A 21,890-nucleotide genomic window follows, 5' to 3' on the forward strand; every position below is an offset into this window, starting at 1 on the left:
TGCCGAGTTTAACTTAATTTCTTCATCTAATATCATCTTTATTTTTTTTTTTTTTAATTATCAATGTATGAAAAATTTATAAAAATGAATAATCGAAATTAATTGTATGCTTTATAATATTTAAATAATGGGTGTCAATAACTAGTTGATTATTTTCAAGTTGAATCTCATATTGACAGCCATTCGAAAGCACTATAACGCCTTTTTTTACTTTAACCTAAAAAATTTACTGTCAGAGTTTGAACTCTTCTGATTCAATAAATTATTTTTAAATTAATTTTTATATTTTTAAAAGTAATTAATCATTTATGGAAATTATTATTAATAAACTTTAATAAAATTGATTACTCAATAATAAGTTTCGATAAATAAGAATTAGCAGATGATTCGATGCATGCGCAGTATAGGTGTCAATAATTGGGGCTAGGGTATGTCAATAATTAGATCAATCAGTTTTTTTACCCGTCAATAATTGGTCTATCCGGATACTCTATTTAATTATTTAAAATAAATTAGTAAATTTCACTGATTATCGTTTTAAAAAAAGGAATTGAAGTAAAAACATTACTTGAGACATTACCACAAACAAAATTAAACGATATTGATATTTGATTGCTTAAAAAAAATAAAATCATAACTTTTTCTATTATAGTGTCAATAATTGGGACTTTTACCTTATTTTCATGATAAATATAATACTTAAAACAATTAATATGATGAAAAAAATTAATAAATCTAAATTATTATCCACAGTCTGTGTTCCAAGTGACTCCATTATCAGGAGATGAATGGATAACTGTAATGAAGTTCTCAATACCTGTAGTACTGCTCGACGAGACCCTGAAGTTCGTCGCCAGAAAAATAACTGACGGTGAGAATCCCATATACACCATTCACGGGATTATTCTTATGTGGGCCGTATTTTTTGGACTATTACTCTACGGGCCCTTTTAGATTATCTTTTTTTTTACAAACTTTTATTAATTTAAATTAAACAACAATAACTAGCTTAAAACAGCCATCGATAGCTAAAATACATGGAAATTCGCAGGAATTTCGGACTTGCTGCATTTATTATTTTACCGAGAGGCTAATTAATCCGAAGCGTTTTGCTCCTAATCCCGGCATGCTCTTGGTCAGTTAACCTCAAATGCATTTAACCTTACCTCACCAGAAGAACCTAAGTAGAAAAAATCAAACGAGTGCCTTTCTATTTATAATCGCACTCTCCTTCCCTTAATTATATTAATTTTTTAATTAATAATAAAAATTAATTAACTTGCCAAAATATTAAAACTTCGCACAAATATTCAAACAATCCTTGTAATGACAATACTGTTAACTGACTAAAAGCTTGCTGCCTCACCGATACCTTCTAACGAAGCATTTAAATATTTCGAGCGTACAATAGTTTAATAAAATATATCCTTCTAATATCTAGTGATATTAATACTAATTGTAAATAATTTTAAAAAGAATGAATAAGCGCGAGAAATGCTGTATATTGTTAGCTTATCTAGTAATTGAGCTTCTAAGTGAAAGAATCGGTGAAGATTAATGTGATCGCATGACTTTTTTTGTACCACAAACAAAGTGTGTTATTTTAACATAACCTCCAAACAATCGAGAGGGTGTTGTGTTAATCTTCCGGAACAAAGCAAACAGTAGCTTATGCATGACAAGTCCTCATTCTTGCGCCTTCCTGTTAATCAAAAAAGTTTATTATTATTAATTATTTAATTAATTAATTAATTAAATGATTGATTAAAAATAAAACAATAAAAAAACATTTTTAAAAATGAGAACAAGGCATTGAGGCGATTGAGTGGTAAGTTGCGGTAACGCGATAGGTAATTTATTAATTTATCGTTTGTAATTAAAATAAAGAATATTAATATGTTAAAAAAATTGTAATAATTATATTAATATTCTTTATTAATAGATAATTTAAGTAAAGCCGATTCTGATATAACGAATCTGTTTTTATAAACAAAACAATAGTTTTAACCCGTAACGTTCATTCCAACTGTGTGTGTGTTTATCCCATTTTTATTATTAGCGTGTGTTTATGCTTTATTTAAGAATTTATTGTTATGTAAGCCACTCATCTATATTAATATTATATTATATATGTTTATTAGGGTGGCGCAAAAAAATTGATTTTTTTTTTGTCTTGAGTGAAAAAATGTTAGTTTTTGATGTTTTAAGATCCTTAATTTTAAAAAGTTAATTAATTAATTAAAAAAAAAAAATAATTAAAATAATCAATTTATTAATTAAGAAAATTAATTAATTATTTAAGAAAATTAATTAATTATTAAAAAAATCCATTAATTAATTAATTAAAAAAAATTAATTACTTATTTAAAAAAATTAATTAATTAATTTAAAAAATTAATTAAAAAAATTTCTAATTAAATAAAAATATTTTTTTTTTTTTAATTATTGTAACAATTATTATTAATTTTATAAACTTCAAAAGTGTTCATTTTTATTCATACAATATAGTGCCTTGTTCGCTTTAAATTTCAAAAATCGAATTTTTTTTTTTAATTTTTTTTCTTGTTACGGTATAATTTTATAGACCAAAAAAAAAAAAGTTTCTGAAAGATTCAGTTTAAAATTTAAATTTTGAAAAGTCGCTCATATTTTTTTTTAATTTATTAGTGCATTACTTTAGATTTTTTTTGAGCGACCTTTTAATATTCAAATTAAAATTCCATGCATTTTTTTTTTTAGTACAATAATCAATAAAAATACATCACGAAGTAAACTAAAAATCAAGCACAATATAGAAAACATAATTTTTTTTTAATTTAATAATTTTATTTAAAGTTAAAGTCGGCGATATGACCACAGGAGTTAAAACTGATTCTAATAATAATTAATTAAAAAAAAAAAAATTCATGAGCGACCTCTTAAAAAATTTTTTTTGAGCTATCTTTTGTAGAATGCTTTTAAAACATAAAAAAATTTAAGATTAAAAAAAAAAATTAAGATTTTTTCACTCAAGGCTTAAAAAAAATAGCCGGTTTTTTTGCGCCACCTTAATGTTTATAAATACAATAATATATAAATATATAAATATAAATATGAGGGCGAGTCGTGCGCATTTTTAGTCGCTGTCCTGCGTCGAGTTTTTTTATTTCACCGAGCATCAACCATCCGGTTTATTTATTTATTTAAATTTAAAATTTTCAAATAATTTTTTATTTATTCGTATCTAAATCTGACTAGACGTAGGAAAATAATTTAATATCCATCGCCGAAAAATAATAGTCTTGAGTTCAGTTTATTAATAAATAATATAAATACTGTTTCTAGCTCAATTTATAGAAAAGTAATTCAATTGGATTAATTGATATTAACGATATTGATAAATAAAATAGTTTAAAATCCACTCTACAATTTTTTATAACCGAAACAAGACTGAGGCGAGTGGTTATTGTTGAAACAATTATTGTAAAAAATAATAATTAATTATTAATAATACATATATGCAGATTTATATACATAATTAATTAATTGTATTTTAATCGATTGATTAATAGTTAAGGTTTTGGTATGGGCATAGATTAGTGATTCATTTGTTCAGTGGCGCTCGTACTTTGTACAATAAGGGTTAGATTAATTATTCAATATTTGCACCGTTTTTTTTTTTTTTTTTATAATTAATCAATTCCTTCATTAATTTTTTATTATATTTACAATATTTTGCTCATATATTCAAAGCTTTACCTTTATTAATTATTAATTAATCAGTGCTTGATATAATGAACCTATAAACAATAAAAATTTTATATTGTTCTTATTAATATATTTTTTTAAATTAATTTTCTGTTATTATCTATTAATTAATTAATTTTCAATGATTAATTGGGTGGAAAGTAACTGAAAATTATTGAAATAAAATTATTTAGCAAAAAAAGGTTGTTAGGAAAAACTAACCTATAAAGGAACAATGAAAATTTTTTTGTTTTTATTGAAATTCGCGATAAGTGTAATTAATATATTAACAAATCATTAAAAAATGATTTATTAGAAAGTAAATTATTAAAATTAAGGTTATATAATTGAAAAACTTGTTGTTTAAATCTAACCTATAAAGAAACAAAGAGAATTTCTTTGTTCTTATTGAAATTTTATATTAATCTAATTAATAATTTGACAAATTAAGATAAAAATGGGTAATTAGATAGGAAATCATTGAAAATTATCGAAATAAAGATTAGAGAGTCCAAAAAGCTTGTTAGAAAAATCTAACCTATAAAGAAACAATGAAAATTTTTTGGTTTTATTAAAATTCTTGATTAATGTTATTAAAAAATTTAAAATTCATCAAAAAATGAACAATTAGATAAAAAAAAACATTGAAAATTATTGAAATAAAGATTATATAGCAAAAAATAGATAGCAAAAAAAATTTGTTTTAAAAATCTAACCTATAAAAAAACAATGAAAATTTTTTAGTTTTATTAAAATTCTTGATTAATATTATTTAAAAATTGAAAATTAATTAAAAAGTGAACAATAATATACAAAATCATTGAAAATTATGAAAATAAAGATCAGATAGCCAAAAAAGCTTGTTAGAAAATCTAACCTATAAAGGAACAGTGAAAATTTTTTAGTTTCTATTGAAATTTTCTATTAATCTAATTAACAATTTGACAAATCAAGAAAAAAATGGATAATTAGATAGAAAATCGTTGAAAATTATCAAAACAAAGATTAGAGAACCAAAATAGCGTGCTAGAAAAATCTAACCTACAAAGAAACAAAGAAAATTTTTTGATTTTATTCAAATTTTTGATTAACGTTATTAAAGAATTGAAAATTAATTAAAAAATGAACAACTTGATAAAAAATCATTGAAAATTATTAAAATAAAGATTAGAGAGCAAAAAAAATTTGTTCTAAACATCTAACCTCTAAAGAAACAATGAAAATTTCTTTATTTTTACTAAAATTCTCGATTAATGCCATTAACAAGTTCGCAAATCATTGACAAGTTAATAAAAATGATTAATAAATGATGAGTTAATATAAATGATTAATTAGATAGAAAATTGTTAATAATTGGAATATTGTATACGCTTTATTAAAAAATAATTAAAATCAGGTTATAATTACAACGGTGCAAATAACCTTTGATTAACGATTAATCGATAAAAAAAAATCATGATCATTGCATAATCATCAAGCTGAACTCGACGTAGGTAGCTATTTATAAATAGTGTGAATAAAATGTTTTTAAGTGTGTCCTAATACCCGAGCGCCAATAAATTGACCAATCATTTATTTTTGTGTAGTTAATACTGTTTACATGAATAAATTAATGATTAATTATTAATAACTTTCTTTATAAACATCATCACACGCATATTTATGTCATTAATGTGTTTAAAATGTGTCTTGCGTGATATTAATTTTGTAAACACCCAATCATTACGATGTTGTTAATAGATTGATTAATTAATCAAAGTTAATCATTGTTTTGTATGAATTTAAATAAACATCTGTAATGATTAGGATATAAATAGCAACAATTATTATTTTAAATAAATTTGTAATAAATTTTCATTTACAGTAATAAGTTATTGTGATTAATATTAATATCAAAAATTATTTGTTGATCTGTGTCTTAACGTCACAATCGGCCTACTGAATATTAAATAATATTTAAATTAAATAAATAAATGGATATTAATAATTGTTATTTTTTAAACTTGAAATTTAAATAAGCTTATTAATATCTGAGATAAAATTTAAATAGAAAAAAAAATTTAATTATCGATCGGACAAACTAAAACTATTCAGAAAACAATAACAGTGATAATTCGATAGTTTTTGCATGAAGTGTTTACATTACCCTTGAATGATTACTCAGTGTTGAATCGCTCGAGTTACAACCCAGTGTTTTTATACCATTTTACAATGTAGCTTTGTAATAATAATCTTTTTTGCTGTTTTACTTCCAATCCAATAAACTTTTTACCTATCGGCGATCGACGACAGCTGGCATTGCACTGGTGAGTATATTAATTAATCAATATACTTTTTCTGTTTCATCGTTTTTGTTAACCTTCTGTACTGAAATAAATATTACACAGATTACAGTTCGTTTTTTTTTATCGGTAAATTTATTTTCAATTTTTCTTCTTTTTATTGACTTTCAATAGATATTAAATATTCAATTTACGAGAATCGATATTTCTAAAATATCTTTGTTGACAGAGAATGACATTGAGAATTTTTTTTAAAGTTTATCAAAAATAAAATTTAAAAGAAAAAAAAGATTTTTTTATCATTTCAATATTTAAAAAAAAATTTTTTCTTCTAAATTAAATTAAAAAAAAATTATTGAAGTCAGCTGACAAGAGTTAATTTTTATATAAAATGAATTACAATAAAAAAAAATATGATACTGAAATCAGCAGACATCTAACAATTTTTTTTATTTTTATTAAAAAAAATTATAGGAAAAAAGTGTTTTTAAAATATTCATTCGGATTTTTTTTTTAATTTCTAAGCATGGAATTTTTTTAATAAAATTTTTTTACAACAATTTAATTGTTATAAAAATCCAAAAAATTGACAGTCTGTTAATTTCGATATTGTAAAAAAATACTTTAAAAAATTTTTACTAGTAATTTTTCTTTAGTTTTCACATGTAGAATTTATTTATTAAATTTTTTATATAGTAATTTAATTGATATAAAATTGTAAAAAATTTTTTATTGTTAGTTAACTTGATTTTCTTAAAAAAATATATAAAACTAAAAATTATAAAACAGATAATTTTTCAAATCTTCAACTAGTGAAATTTTTTCTTTTAGTTTTTTAATAATAATATTTTTATGTCCGCTAATTTAATTTTCATAAATTTCTTACCTTAAAATTTTTGAAGTTATCAAAAAGATTTTCTAAAAAAATTTATAATCTTGAAATTATCAGAAGTTTGATATTTTTTTTATTAATTGAATTAGAAGTAAAAAAATATTCTAATTATTTACAAGTGGAGTCAATTTTCTTTTGGGCCATAACTAGGTGAAAAATTAACATTTTTTAATTTTTTTTTATTCTGCTCGTTTTTAGGGCGTATTTATGATAAACAATGTCGTGAAAGAAAAAAATAAAGATTTCGATAGCTTTTTGCCTGCAAAAATTGGAAAAAATTTTGACTCTCATGTTTTTGGATAAAATTTCTATTTTATTTTTTTTGACATATTTTTTTTCAAAAGTACATAAAAAACGAACAATTAAATAAAAAAAGTTCAGTATCACAATTTTATAAAAAGTTTATAAATTTTTTTGAAAATTTGTTAAAATTTTAATAACTAACTTTTTTTTTAATTGCTCATTTTTTTTATGTATTTTTTTTTAAATATTTTAATAAAATCAAATAAAAATTTCGTTAAAAAAAATGAAAATTAAAATGGTTGATCCTACTTGTAAATATTTACCAAATTTTCAAAATTCAGTATGATATTATTAAAGTAAATTATAATGAAATAAAATTTGTATAAAAAATTTTTTGATTGCTTGTATCAAAAAATTTCAGCGTGGCTGAGTGCGAATACCGCTTCTTACGCACTCAAAAGAACGGGGTTCGAATCCCAACGCGGGTAATTTTAAAATATTTCCTGAAAATTTCAATTCAATTAATATTTTCTGAAATATTTAACAATTTTAAAAATACTCTAAAAAAGCTGGACTAAATTTTTGTTAAATTTTTTTTTTTTCAAAATAAAATTTTTTTAAAATAAAAATATAACATTTACTAATATGATTATAAAATATTAAAAAAAAATTGCACCTACTATTTTTTAAATCTTCATCTGAAATTTTTTTTTAATAATAAATTTTATAAGAAAAATTTCAAAAATTGTAAAATATCTAATTCAATTTTCATAAATAAATTTTCAGTACTAAAGGTGTCATAATACTCATCATCACATTTTAATTACACAGCACAGTCACCTAAATAAAATTAAAACAATATCAGTAAAGTGATACTTTAAAAGCATTCAAGACATAAAAAACAAGCCTGTCATACCAAAAAAAAACAAAATGTCTAAGTAGATCATCTTCACTATCATGACTCTTGCCACTGACCCCACCTGGCGAGGAGAGGAAATAGTATCTTTTATTCTTGGCAGCCTTCAGACCACTTGGATTGTTTACTTAGAGTAACTAACTGCTTTACTACTAATTTAAATTAGTAATTTGTTCAGCTTCAGGTTTTCATTTTGTTATTAATATTAATATTAATAATATACTGTAATTAATATTTATATAAATTTCCGTAATTAATAAATCCAGTAATTAACTTAAGTGTAAATGTGTTTGCAGTTTCACCGCCAGTGAAGCCAACGCAGTAATCACCAGCCGGAGAGAGGGAGTAGAAAAAAAATCTAAACTAAAAAAATTTTACAAATAAACGTATATTAAGTATAAGTTTTAAAATCTTTAATTTAAAGTTTACGAAATGTTATTTATAACAAACAACCTTGTATATAAGATAATAAATTCAAGAAAGTGGATAATCTGATGAAGAAAACAAAAGACACCTGGTAAACAACCTGGAGATGACTCTGTAACTCTGGAGGACTAAAAAATAAATAAAATTTCAAAACAAATATATAAATGTATGTCTGAGTCGACGAGCGATTCAATTTTTCTATTCTTCGTTACAAATTCCGCCATTTTGTTTTGTCTTCTTTGTTTGCTTATTTTTATAAGCGCGCAAATAAGACAAAAAAGAATAGAAAAATGGAAACAGTTTAGGATTAAATATATAACTTGACAAAAAATCAAACACAAGTGATAATAATAAATTAATATCACTTATTGATCCTTGCCTCAAAAATCTGTAGCGCTTAATCCAGTGTTATTTTTAAAGTGTTCAAGACATCGAATATCTTTTTGAGGTTAACTTTTAGGCGCCAAGACATGCGCGTTGCTTAAACAATTAAAAAAAAATAAATGTTAATAATAATAACAAGTTTAAGTAAAGTAATGGTAATAATAATGATAATTAGTTAATTACCGTCCCCGCAATTATACTCTCATTGAGCGTGTGAAAGACAACGGGCGGCGGAAACAAAACAAGAACAACAATGGAGCTGAGTGGCTTGCGTATGATCCAGGCGCCCATTATTTAACTGCTAACAGAGCAACTAGAGCTTACTGGGCTTAACTACCGGCAAGCTTAACTAATATATAATACCTGGAGCTTAAACAACCAGCCTTGTTCTACAACCCACACTTGCGACGTCTTTGATCTTTTCTCAGTCTGTAAATTCGATTTTCATTTATTTAACCTTACTTATAGTTACTATTATAATCATAACTTTTATTTTTACCTTTTTTAATCTTTCTTCTTCTTCTTCTTTTCTTCTTTTTCACTCTTCTTTACTCTTAACTATTTCTTCTTTTCACTCAAAACTATCCGCCATCTTGCTTTACGCCATTTCAAATCGAAGTCGCCATTTTGTCTTGCGATAAATGTTCAGATATTAACACAAGAAAGTAATAACGGGTTTTCGTCTACAGAGAGGTATTTGTTGTTAAATAACAAACAAATTGTATATATAATTATGGTATTGATAATTATGATTATTAATATCAGTAATTGAATAATTAAATAAAATTGTGAAATTATTTACCGACGGGATGTATAGACATTAATTAAATTTAATCCGTCATTTTGAAAACAAGAATTGTAACTTTAATAATTATTATTATTTATTATTTTTTAAATAAAAATAATAAATTTATAAATCTTGTTACGTATGATATGGTAATTGCCATTTACATATTATAGATTTTAAATAATAAATGCTGAGCGTAAGTTAAGGGCCAAAGCGAGAAAAATTATTTTTTTAGTGATTTTTTTTTTAAATTTCGCGGGTTTAAATTTTTTACACTAAATGGAGTTAATTATAATTAATGGGAATATTTTTGGTGTAGCCTCAAAATTTTAATTGCAACCGCTCTAGCGATGGATTAAGTGATAATGTATGATAATGAAACAATAATTAAAAGATGACAATCATTGAAAAAAAATGTTAAATGAAAGTAATGTCAGTAATTATTCTCGCTCATTAGTAATATAAATATTATTTATTTAATAATTTTTTTTGATCGTAATATTAAGACCGAAAATAAAAAAAAAAAAATAAAAAGTATTTTATTCTAAAAATCCGAATAAATAATTGATGCTATTGATTATTTGTTATGTACGAAAAAATATGAAATAAAATAAAAGGTTTGAAAATAAAATTGAGTTTTGTTATTGACTGGATTTTTTTTTATAAGATGTCACCCGCAAAAGTGTGTGATAATGGAGGAACGTCCGTTTTGTCTCAGCGAACGATTTATTCCTTTTTTCAGTTATTTGTTAGACAGTAACTGTCGAGTCATATCCTCGGTGGGATCGAGGCTTCCTGCCAGTGGCTTTACACGTCCAGGGTTAGGAACTGAGGTTGAGGAGCCGAGTTTGCCAATTTCCAAGAGATTCTACATTCTTATATATTTTATATATATATAGAAGCTTAATACTTTTGCTTTAAATCCTCATCAATTTTCATCTCCTTCTTTGCTTTTTTCGTTCTTATTAACTAATAGAAAGCGGGCTTGATAGTTTCTAGCTGAACTTTATGGGAGACTGAATCAAGAAAATTTCTGGAAAATCAGAATCCAATTTGTAAAAAATGGAATTTATAAAGATTAATCGACAGTATTAAAATTTTCTACACTGAGAAAAATCTAATTAATTGGAGAGAAATATTTTTGTTCCAAGAACAAAATTATTTTGAAGAGAATTGGTTGTCTTAATACAAGAATTACTTGTCTTTCGTTGTTTTAGTGCTTAAATTAATAACCTTATAATGGTCTTAGACTCATGCTAATTGGTTAATCAGATGACGTAATTGGTAATTTACTTGAAGCGCCACCAAAGCGGGAAATTCAAATTTTATAAGCATTCTTTTTGGATTTCTTCAGAAATCTGCCTATCGCCGAGGTACTTATCTTGGAATTTATATAAAATGTTGCCATAATACGTTTTACTTTGTTGAGTTATACCAAAATAATATCATTAGCTCAAAATTTTATATACCTATACGATGACCGGCCTTGTTAGCATGATTACGGCCGCAATTCTTGACGGATCTCGATGAAATTCAATACATTTATTCCATGAACAAAAATCTCGGTCAAATTCAGAAATGGGCCAAATCGGTCCATTAGTTCCAAAGTTGTGGGTATTTGAAAAATTTTTTCATTTTCATAAAAATCAAAATTTACGAGATTTTCTCAAATAACTTCAAAATCATTCTAAAACGATAATTGATACATCGCTGTTATCATCGTATGAAGACATCGATATTCTTGGAGCGTCTAGTGGTGAATTGGGACCAACTTTGTAACGGGGTGGTTAGCCCTGCCCAATTGGTCACCCCTTTCCTCTTTGAAAAGGGAGCCACTGGGATTTTATACTCGGTGTCCCAGAAACCGGGGAGCATGAGAAGGAAAGATCGGGTCGTGAGAAGTTGAGAAAGGCTGTAAAAGTAATGCTGAGAAACAATTATTAACAATTAACAATTCAATTATTTATTTAATATAAACAATTTAATTCTAACAAAATTTCTTAAAATATTGCCCTTCAAATTAACCTATCAATCACTAAATTTGAGAACCTCTCACCTACGCAGGCACTTGCCAAAACTTACAACTAAATATCATTAAATTCTTTTAAACATAGATCATTACGCATCTATCTTCTTAATTTCTTAACTCAACATAGACCATTACGCATCTATCTTCTTAATTTCCTAATTCACTTTTAGACCATTACGCATCTATCTTCAATTTCTTAACTCAACATAGACCATTACGCATCTATCTTCAATTTCTAATTCAATCATAGACCATTACGCATCTATCTTTAATTTCCTAATTCAATCATAGACCATTACGCATCTAGATTCTTAATTTCTTAATTTAATCATAGACCATTACGCATCTAGATTCTTAATTTCTTAAACCCTCGTCCAACTGACGGAATAACAAACAACATATTTTACCCAATAAAAACTTCTTAATTATTCAATTATCTGAACTAATTTCACATAAACAACCTCGTCTACCTGACGGAATACCATATAATACCATAATTACCTAACTTCCATATAAAATCGTCCACCGACGCTAACATCATTCTATAGAGTTCTCTACTTTATTCATACATCTTAATTACCAATAAAACTGAATCTCAAAACTTCGTATTTTCCAAAATTACCAAAATTACGCCTAACAATTACTTAACACAAAATTCCGACCTTCGATTTTAATTCTTAATCCTCCTTAAATAAATTCTAAGCGATATTTCTTAATTAAATTCTGTCTCGAAAATTCCTAACTAAAATTGATTTATTATAGCCAACAGGCCTATAATAAACTACTAATAAATTCTTTACCAATAAATTAACAATTTATCCATTAAATATAAAAGTTCAGCGACAAAACTAACTACTTGACCTCGACAATAAAAACTAAAGTACGAATCCGTTAATATAAAAATGACCGCTTGAGAAATTAAATTTAATTATTTCAGCCTCTTAATTAAATCAATAATCAAATCTGGTCTACAATAATCGAAAATACCTGGAGACTCAATTATTGTTTTATTCAACGACGACTGATACTCCGATCCAACTTGGCGGGCTTAACTGCTTGGCGTCTTGTCGGCTTGAACCCGGGTGCGGCAGGGTTGTCCAATTCCAAAAAAATGCCCCGATAACTTCCTCTGCAGTTGCTCTTTATTCTCGACGTCCAAATTTGCACTCTATTGACTTAAACTGATCTCAACAAGGTCACTGATTCACAAGGGCAAAAGGCCACTGGCTTCCAGAAGGGAAAAAGCCTCGATGTCCCTCCTGTCGGCTCTTTTATAACCCTCCAACTCCGGCTCTCGAATTTTCCTATTGTTATGCCCCGCTTTATTTTACGGGGACAGTAGTGGGGACTTTCGATTAGCACGCCCGGTGACAAGTCGAAACTACTTGTCAAAAATCGAAAGGTAAGGGAAAGCCCTGACCTACCGTGCGTTAATTAAGTGGCCGATAATGACCCCGGGAAGTTCGATTTTCCCTGTCACAACTTCTATTGGTTATTCAATTTAATAACTTCAACGATTTACATAAATTTGAGCAGTATAATTCAGCCACTAACTATCAAAATAATTGTCTAGATTTAGTCTTATCAAACATAATTTAAAACTAGTGAAGATGATATTTCTTAACATAAATTTAATTAAAAAAAAATATGATAGGTCATGATTAATTACTGAGTTCTGCCAAACTAACCGTTCTGATTTCTCTACTAACTATAATCCTAATTCTCTATGCAAACTATTTTATGAAGTGATATTAATTTATGTCTATAATTACTCAAATTTTCTTCATACAAATTTGTTACTTTTTCTTTTGTTATTTTTATTTTTTATGTTTACTTGCTCGAGTAGCTATAAGTAGCTATAAAGTGATTGCTACAATCTGAATTTATTATTTAACATTCTTGGTTATCTTGTCATCACTAAAATAATTTAAAAATAATTACACTGATAGAAAGATTTCTTAGCATTTAAGAAGATTTCTTTGTATTTAAGAAATCATTTCTTAAACATCATTTCTTAGCATTTAAAAAATATTTCTTAGTATTTAAGAAATATTTCTTTGTATTTAAGAAATATTTCTTAGTAGTTATATTTCTTAATATTTAAGAAATATTTCTTTGTATTTAAGAAATATTTTTTAAATACTAAGAAATGATTTCTTAAATACAAAGAAATCTTTTTAAATACTAAGAAATCCTTCTATCAGTGTACTTTGTAAAGATTATTAACCCTGTTAATGACTACGGCTGTTGGGTTTGGTTGTGAATAAATAAATAAATAAATAAATAATTAAATTCTGACAATTAAATTTTTAAGTTCATGTAATTAGCTTCAATTTATCTCACTATACTTTTTTTAAATCATTTTTTCTACTTTTTTTACAGCTTTTAAAATCAGCAAAAATATGAAAAATAATTATTTGGATTTCATTATCGTGAATACCTGTTGCATAACTCATTGTATCAAAATTCTATAAAGTGCATGTTGTAGCTCATGAAATAAGTTACAATTTTTATTATAAAATGTACAATTTCCCTTAAATTTATGAACTTTATAAACGTTCTAAAGATAGTATCTAATATTTTAACGAGCTCATCAAATTGAGAAATTTACCTTTCTATATCGGGTGTGGCTGAATGGTTTTTTTTTTCTTTTTTTTAATGTCTTTGAATTCAAGATACACTTTACGAATATTTAGATTTCATTTAACAAATAAATTAGCTTTCGAAAATCATTAAAAAAAAAATTGCTTACATAGTCGTCTAAAATTTATACGAGTGGAATTTTTTGTGAATTTTTTAAATTGAGTTTTTCAAAGCTTCTACATGTGGAATTTTTTTTTCAATATCTTGCATTAATTTTTTCACGGAGAAAAATTCTTAGAATTGACACAGAAAAAACAAATTTCTTGCGCCAAGAAAATTTTAAAGAAAACAAAAGTTATTTTGAAGCAAGAAGAAATTTTCTTGACTCAAGAAAATTTACTTGACTCAAGAAATCATGACTTTGTTTAAGAAATTTTCAATCTTCCTTAAGGAGATTCACGTGAAGTAGTCAAGTTTTTAAAACTTCCTGAAAATTTTTAAATTTAATCTACATAGCCTAATAATCAATAAAAAAAATTAAAAAACAGTAGGTTTCCGGGATCCCTGTTTCAAATTTCCAATAGAATCCCATCAAAAGCGACAAAAGCCACTTAGAAACCCATAAATTTTATTGGTTTCTAAGTGGCTTTTGTCGCTTTTGATGGGATCTTATTGGAGATTCTGAACAGGGATATTTAATGAAATAATTAGGTTTAAAAATTGTAATTTTTACATGTAGTTAAATGGAGGTTTCACCAGCCGTGTATTTGGTTAAGAATTTAATGCAATTAACGATTTAAAAAAAATTTTTTTTTCATTGAATTTGATAGAAAATTTAATAAGCTTTCGATTAAAACAACAAAAAAAGTAGGTTTCCGAACTTTTTACGGAGATATTTTATATTTTTTATGAAAAATCACTCGGAACTTCCGTTCTTTAAATTCTTGTATTTGACTTGGCAACACCGCTTGCGCAGTTACCCGGCGCATAAGTAACCGCGGTTTTTTAAATGCTAGAAAATCTTAGTCATTTTAGTCATACAGTAAACATATTTTTTTCAATAAAGTAAGTTAAAAATACAAAGATACTTACAATTAAAAGTTGGAAATCATTTAATCGATGAGTAAAGAATATAATTTAATTAACAGGATTATATAAATAAAATTATATCTTATTTCTTTATAAAAAAAATATACATTTGTACGCAATTAAATGCAAAAAATATTTGATAAACCAAACTGTTTTTCACTCTGAATATTTTTAAGAGATAAGGGAATGCCACATTTAAAACACCACAATTCTTTGGCAAGTGTACTTATTTCAACTATTCTTCGACCCCAATCCGTCAAATTTTGTTCGTGAAGTTTAGATTTATTATATAGTGCCTCGTATGTTCTTTTTTTAGTAGTTTTAATAAAACGTGTAGAAAATTTTCCAAAATGCGCTCGCAAATTATGTCGATTCATCTAAGACATGTTTACGAATAAATAAATTTCAAGGTTAGGGAACTGTTGCGGTGTTGTCAAGTTTTTACCGGTAATTCAGAGTGCTATATTTTTTTTAGTCAATTAAATAATTATTAAATGTTAATAATTATTTAATGCGTAAATTTTTCGGAAATTTCCTCAAAAATGTTATTAATTAATTTAAAAATTAATTTTAAGATGCATAACAAAAGTATTTCTACGCATTATTTTTTTAGACATTCTTCCCTGATAGCCACAGTTTCAGACCAACCAAGTTGGTGTCAGATAGTTGCCACCAACTTAGCGACAACTTGCGGTCAACTTCCGAATTTGTAACTGTTGGCGCCAAGTTGGCTACAAGTTTCTGAGAAAAAAAGAAACCAATCTACTGCCGCAATATGTCGCCAAATTTCTTGAGAAACTTATCGTCAACTTGGTGTGAAAAAGTTTCAAGAGCAACTTTTGCCGACAACTTGGTGACAACTTGGTGAACAAGTTGACACCAACCGAGTTATTTTCTCAAGAGTTGCCGCCAAGTTGGTGACAAGTTGCGGCAGTAGATTGACAGAAAGTTGCGGCCAACTTGGCTATCAGGGTTTACACTAGCAGGGTACTTGGATTTCCTTAATATCTTCTTGAGGTAAGAAAATTTACAATCCAGTCAAGAATTTTTTTTCAGTTCAGATTTCTGCTCAGAAAAAAAAATTACCTTAAATCAAATCAATAATTTTGAAGAACTTCATCTTCTTGATTTGAGTAAAAAAATCCTTAAATTACAAAATTTTTCTCAATTCGTTAATTTTTTTTCAGCGTGTCAAATTTTTCTGTTAAAAAATCCTTAAAATTAAAAAGTGTCTTCAAATTTAATATCCGGAGATACGATAGTGTCTCGCGCCAAGTACACGTCCAATATATGGCGTGAGACAACGTTCTCTATTCTCTCATCATATGTCAACATAACCTCCTCACATATTTAGCTCTATATTTTTTTATTATTGCTAAGACACTAACACTTGACATCATTGTTAATAAGTTTCTTTTTACCAATTGTGCATATATTACAAAAAATTATTGGATCTTAACAATTATTTAATATATCGCCAGTTTGAAAACTTTTGCTTGCGCCTGTTTTCGATTCTACGAGAGATTTTACAAATTTAGGGTGAATTTTCTTATTTCCAAGTTGGCACCACTTAACCCTGTTATTCTACCATCTAAGTAGTTAATATACTAAGTACTGAACTTAGCGCTGATATAAGTAGTTGGTCTTTAGTTTAACATTTCAATATATGACAGTAGGTGGAGCCACAAAATCATTACCGCTATATTTTAGATGTCACATTGGTTAGTCACGCGCGTCATTTAAAGTATCGTAGTAATTTTGTTTGTAATTAAATTATTACAAAAATTCATGCATAAAGAATCAGCTGAATTACTTAAGAAGTACATTTTTGGAATTTTAAAATATTTATAAAATATTTGATTATGTCACTTAATATACTCTTTACAAAAAAAAGATATATCCCACAAAAAACAGTTTCACTGTAAACCGCCGCGCCAAGTACACGTCCAACTATTGTTACAAACTATAATAATTCAATTTTTACAAAAAACGATTGAATCGAAAAAAAAAACGAAGTACAAAAAATTTTTTAGATTAAAAAAAACATTAAAGATAGTAAATACTAAGGAAAAAAATTTAGTGTACTTGGTGTGCTATACAATTAACACTACAAGTATCAATTTTAAAAACTGTGGATATAGAAAGTATTCGAATGATGCTCACCAAATACATTAAATTTTTTTCCTTAATATTTACTGTCTTTAATGTTTTTTTAATCTAAAAAATTTTTTGTACTTGGCGCGGCGGTTTACAGTGAAACTGTTATTTGTGGGATTTACATTTTTTCAGCGTACCTGTTAATCTTTAATTATGTTACCATCTTATATTTTGAGGTTATAGCGCCCATCAACCTAAAAATTTCAATATTAATATAAAACGCATCCACGACGTGCTTATACAAGATAAAAAAAAAAATCTAATACCCAGAGTCGCAACAAAAAAAAAGTGTCGCAGCTTAGTAAACTTGTTCTTGCAAAACTTGGCCAGCGAAAATTAATTTATTATCCGCAAAAGCATCCTCAATCCTACTTATCAAGTCTGAGATGCACTTGGCTGAGAGGAATCCTTGTACATAACAGCTGTTTCCCTCTAGACCGCGAACAACTCTTTCCTCCTCCATCCACCATTTTCCGTCTTTATTCTTGCGTCAGTCTATTTCTCAGGTATTTGGACGACGGGAAACTTTTTATACAAACTCTATCATTCTGATGCAGACGCAGACTAGTAAAGCATAAATAAATGTTCAAGTCGAGGTAAACGAAGACGTTAAAGGTAAAGTATAAAAGAAACCCTTTGTTTCCTTGATATCCAATATAACTTTTTAATTCATTTCGCTTAATTTCATTTGTCTTATCATTTCTGACTTGCTTAATTATTGATTTTTGTTCTATTCGATTAACATATCAATCAAAATTATCTATAACTTAAAAGTTAGCTGTCACTTGATCATTTTTGAATTTTATTTAACAAAAAAATTATTTCTTAAAAATTGCATTTTTAATTTGTTAAAATTTTTTCTTTTTTTTTGCCATAATTTATTTGTTACAAAAATTCTTAAAATGATCAAATATCTGCTGAATTAATTTTCATCAATATTTTAATTATTTTTAACAAATAAATTTGTTTTGAAAAATTATTTTAAAAAATTGCATATTTAATTTTTTTCAATTTCTACAAGTCAACTTTTTAACTTCCCGCTAAGAAAATCGAAGATTTTCAAAAATCGGGAAGTTATTGTTTTCACCCCGTTTTGCAAAAATCGAGTTTTTATCAGATCTCGACGTTTTGAGGTCATAGGAAGCTTCCCTGACCAACCCCGCAATGTTGTCACTATGTCTGTGTGTGTGTGTGTGTGTGTGTGTGTGTGTGTGTGTGTGTGTGTGTGTGTGTGTGTGTGTGTGTGTGTGTGTGTGTGTGTGTGTGTGTGTGTATGTAAAAAATGAGTAAAAATTTTTTTTTGAAAGTGGTTTTTTTGGAATAACTTTTAAACGGCTTTATCGACAACTTCAATAACTAATCCGCCCTTAAGCTTGAAAAACCACGCCGATCGTCGCTAATCCGGTCAAAATCGGTTGATTCGTTCGAGAGATATTGTGAACGAAAGAAAACCGAAAAAAGTGTTTTTTTGACATAACTTCGTCATTTCTTCTCGGATCGTTTTTTATGACACAGTATCATTTTTAGAGCTTAAAAAACCGCGTCGATTGCCGCCAAGAACGTAGAAATCGATTGATTGGTTCGAGAGATATTCTCGATAAAATATTTGGAAACAAGTGTTTTTTTAACATAACTCCGACATTTTTTGGAATAACTTTTAAACGGATGCACTGATCGATTTCAAAAACTAATCAGCTATTAGCATGAAAAAATTACGTCGATCGCCGTCAAGTTGGTCAAAATTGGTCAATTCGTTCAAGAGATATCATGAACGAAAGAAAATCGAAAAAGGTGTTTTTTTGGAGTTACTCTAAATTTCCTAGTTTTATCAATTCAAACTTGAAGATTCTTCATGAAACTAAAAAAATTGCGTCAAATGCTGCCAACCGCGTGAAAATCGGTTGATTCATTCAAAAGTTAGTGCGGTTTGAAAATTAAAAAAATATTGTTCTATGAAACTTTTATCAGACTTTTGAGCTCTTTGAGCTCAAAAGCATAGAAAAGCTATCTTTTTAAGCTCGAAGAGCTTAAAATAACACATAAATTGTATTATTGAGCTAGGAAAGCTCAAAAACATCATTAGTGCAGTTTTATGCACCTAGGAATGGAATTAGCGGGAAGTTGCACGGATGGCCTTCAGGGTCTACCGTTTTTCTAATTTTTTTTTATAATTTTTTTTATCATTTATTTTGTTAAAAAAATTCTTAAAATTATTAAATATTTGCTAAATTAATTTTTACAATTATATCTAGGAATTTAATTTTTTATTATTTTTTTTTCTTGCTGCACAAGACTTTTTTCGTTTTAGAAGTTAATTGGAAACTACGATTTAGACGGAAAAAATGATCCGTTTAATTTTTTTTACCTTTTCAATTTAAATAGTTCGATGGAAAAAAGATCTATGCTTTGTATTCATGAAGAGGTTAGCAATTCTAATTTTGTTTGTCGAAAATTAGTGGAACGCTTTTTAGGTTTGTCGCTGAGGAAATACTTCAAGTGTAGGTTAGAAAAAGCAAATAGGGAGTTTTTTTTCAAGATTTTTAAGAAAATGCAACGTTTATTTGAAGAAATTTTCATAAAAAATGTTTCAGAAATTTTTTCTACAAAATTAATTGAAAAATTTCTTCACAAAAAAAAAATAATTTCTTGAAACAAGTATATATTTTTGAAGAGCTCAATATTCCTGATTTGAGTAGAAAAATTCTTGATTTAAGAAAATTTTTCTTGATTCAAGACAATTACCCTCTTCAAAATTCTATTCTTGATTCAAGAATTTTTCTCTTGAATAAAATTAATTTTTTTTTCTGTGTAGCATTTTATTGGGTACTTTCAGAAATTTAAAAACTGAAATTATCTCTTTGATAAATTATCAGTACTGTTTTTACCGTAAATATAAATCTTAAGAATTTATTACAGAAAATAATATAAAACTGGATGCAGAGCTCTTAAAATTCTCACTTGTGAAGCTACAAGTTTTATCTTCTCTGGAACAATTATACATAATGAAAATTAAGTTAGCCAGAATCTAAAAATTTGTTTTTATTGAATAAATTATTACAAAAAAATAAAAAAAAATTTTCATTCGTAAAAAAACCTGATAAACTATAAGTGCAATTTTTTAAAAATATTTTTTAGTTCTATTTAAATAAATGAAAAAAAAATTAAAAACGTCGGCTAACTTTAGTATTATTTATACACATTGAAGCCTTAAGAGATTAATACGCATTTAGAAATCTAATACAGTTGTTTCAGAATAGTTCGTTTTGTAGAGATTTTTTAAGTGATTAATATGAAAATTGATATACACATATTAATGACTTTAAGCTTTGTTAATGTTACTTTTTTTAACAACTAATTATTTTTCTAGCTTCTGTAGACAATCTCTGGAAGGTCTTTTAGAGAAAGTTACTTGCAGTGAGCATTATATCTTCAATTTGATTTATCGAAATTCAAAAATCCAAAAAACAAATCTTCGATATTAGAAATTATCTCGTAATTAATTAAAAAAATTGTTAAAATATTTATTTTTAACAAAATGGAGACTTATAATAAGAATTTATTGATTTTTGATGAAAATTTTAGTAAACTAATTAAAATAATGAAAAATATTCATTGGAATTTTTAATACTTGGATTAATTTTAAAGACGTTCCAAGAAACAAACCGTCTTCTTAAATTTTTTTTTAAATTTTGAGTACTTATACTCATAAGTATTCTCTATACGCAGAAATTTTTTTTAAATAGTCTTTGTGGGACTAAATTTTGAAATATTAGCATTTAAAATTTGTATATTTTACAAACAAACCTTATGCTGACCGACGTTCAAGCAAACGTTTTATTAAATATCAATCGTACTTTTCTTAGGATTGTTTTAAAAAACTGAGAATCATTAATTGAAGATATAACAAGTATTTTTTATCAAAAATAACATAAACGAGCGGTATTCATTTTTTTATAAAAAATGTTTGAAGTTAGTGACTTTCGATATTTTACGTGAATGGAAGTAAGTAAATAGTAATAAATAAGCGATAGTCTGTAAAAAGAGGCAGCACTAGTACATGAGAAAGAAACCAATACCCATAACCTGTTGGTGTCTTTTTCTTGTCTATGAACATCCTTAAGCTTTATCAATGTTATTTTTTTTCATAACTAATCATTTTTCTGGCTTCTGTAGACAATTTCTGGAAGGTCTTTTAGAAAATGTTACTTGCAATGAGCATGATATTTTCAGTTTGATTTATCGAAATTCACAAATCCAAAAAAAAATCCTTCAACTTGAGAAATTCTCTCGTAATTAATTAAAAAAATTGTCAAAATTTTTTTAACAAAATGACGGCTTATAATAAAAATTTATTGATTTTCGATAAAAATTTTAGT

General features: G+C 26.3%; 1 protein-coding gene across 3 annotated transcripts in view; it reads left to right on the plus strand.

The window, feature by feature from the left end:
• LOC123266233 (calcium-transporting ATPase sarcoplasmic/endoplasmic reticulum type) overlaps window positions 1-10,062 on the plus strand; it is a 29,287-nt gene extending 19,225 nt beyond the window's left edge. For all 3 annotated transcript variants that reach the window (XM_044730348.1, XM_044730347.1, XM_044730349.1), the window contains 2 exons: window positions 754-871; window positions 8,356-10,062. In XM_044730348.1, the coding sequence (XP_044586283.1) occupies window positions 754-871; window positions 8,356-8,384 (147 nt within the window). In that variant the 3' untranslated portion in view covers window positions 8,385-10,062. The remainder of the gene's footprint in view (window positions 1-753; window positions 872-8,355) is intronic.
• The last annotated feature ends 11,828 nt before the right edge of the window (window positions 10,063-21,890 follow it).

The sequence above is a fragment of the Cotesia glomerata genome, linkage group LG5 (genome assembly GCF_020080835.1).
Source record: "Cotesia glomerata isolate CgM1 linkage group LG5, MPM_Cglom_v2.3, whole genome shotgun sequence".
Classification (NCBI taxonomy): Eukaryota; Metazoa; Arthropoda; class Insecta; order Hymenoptera; family Braconidae; genus Cotesia; species Cotesia glomerata.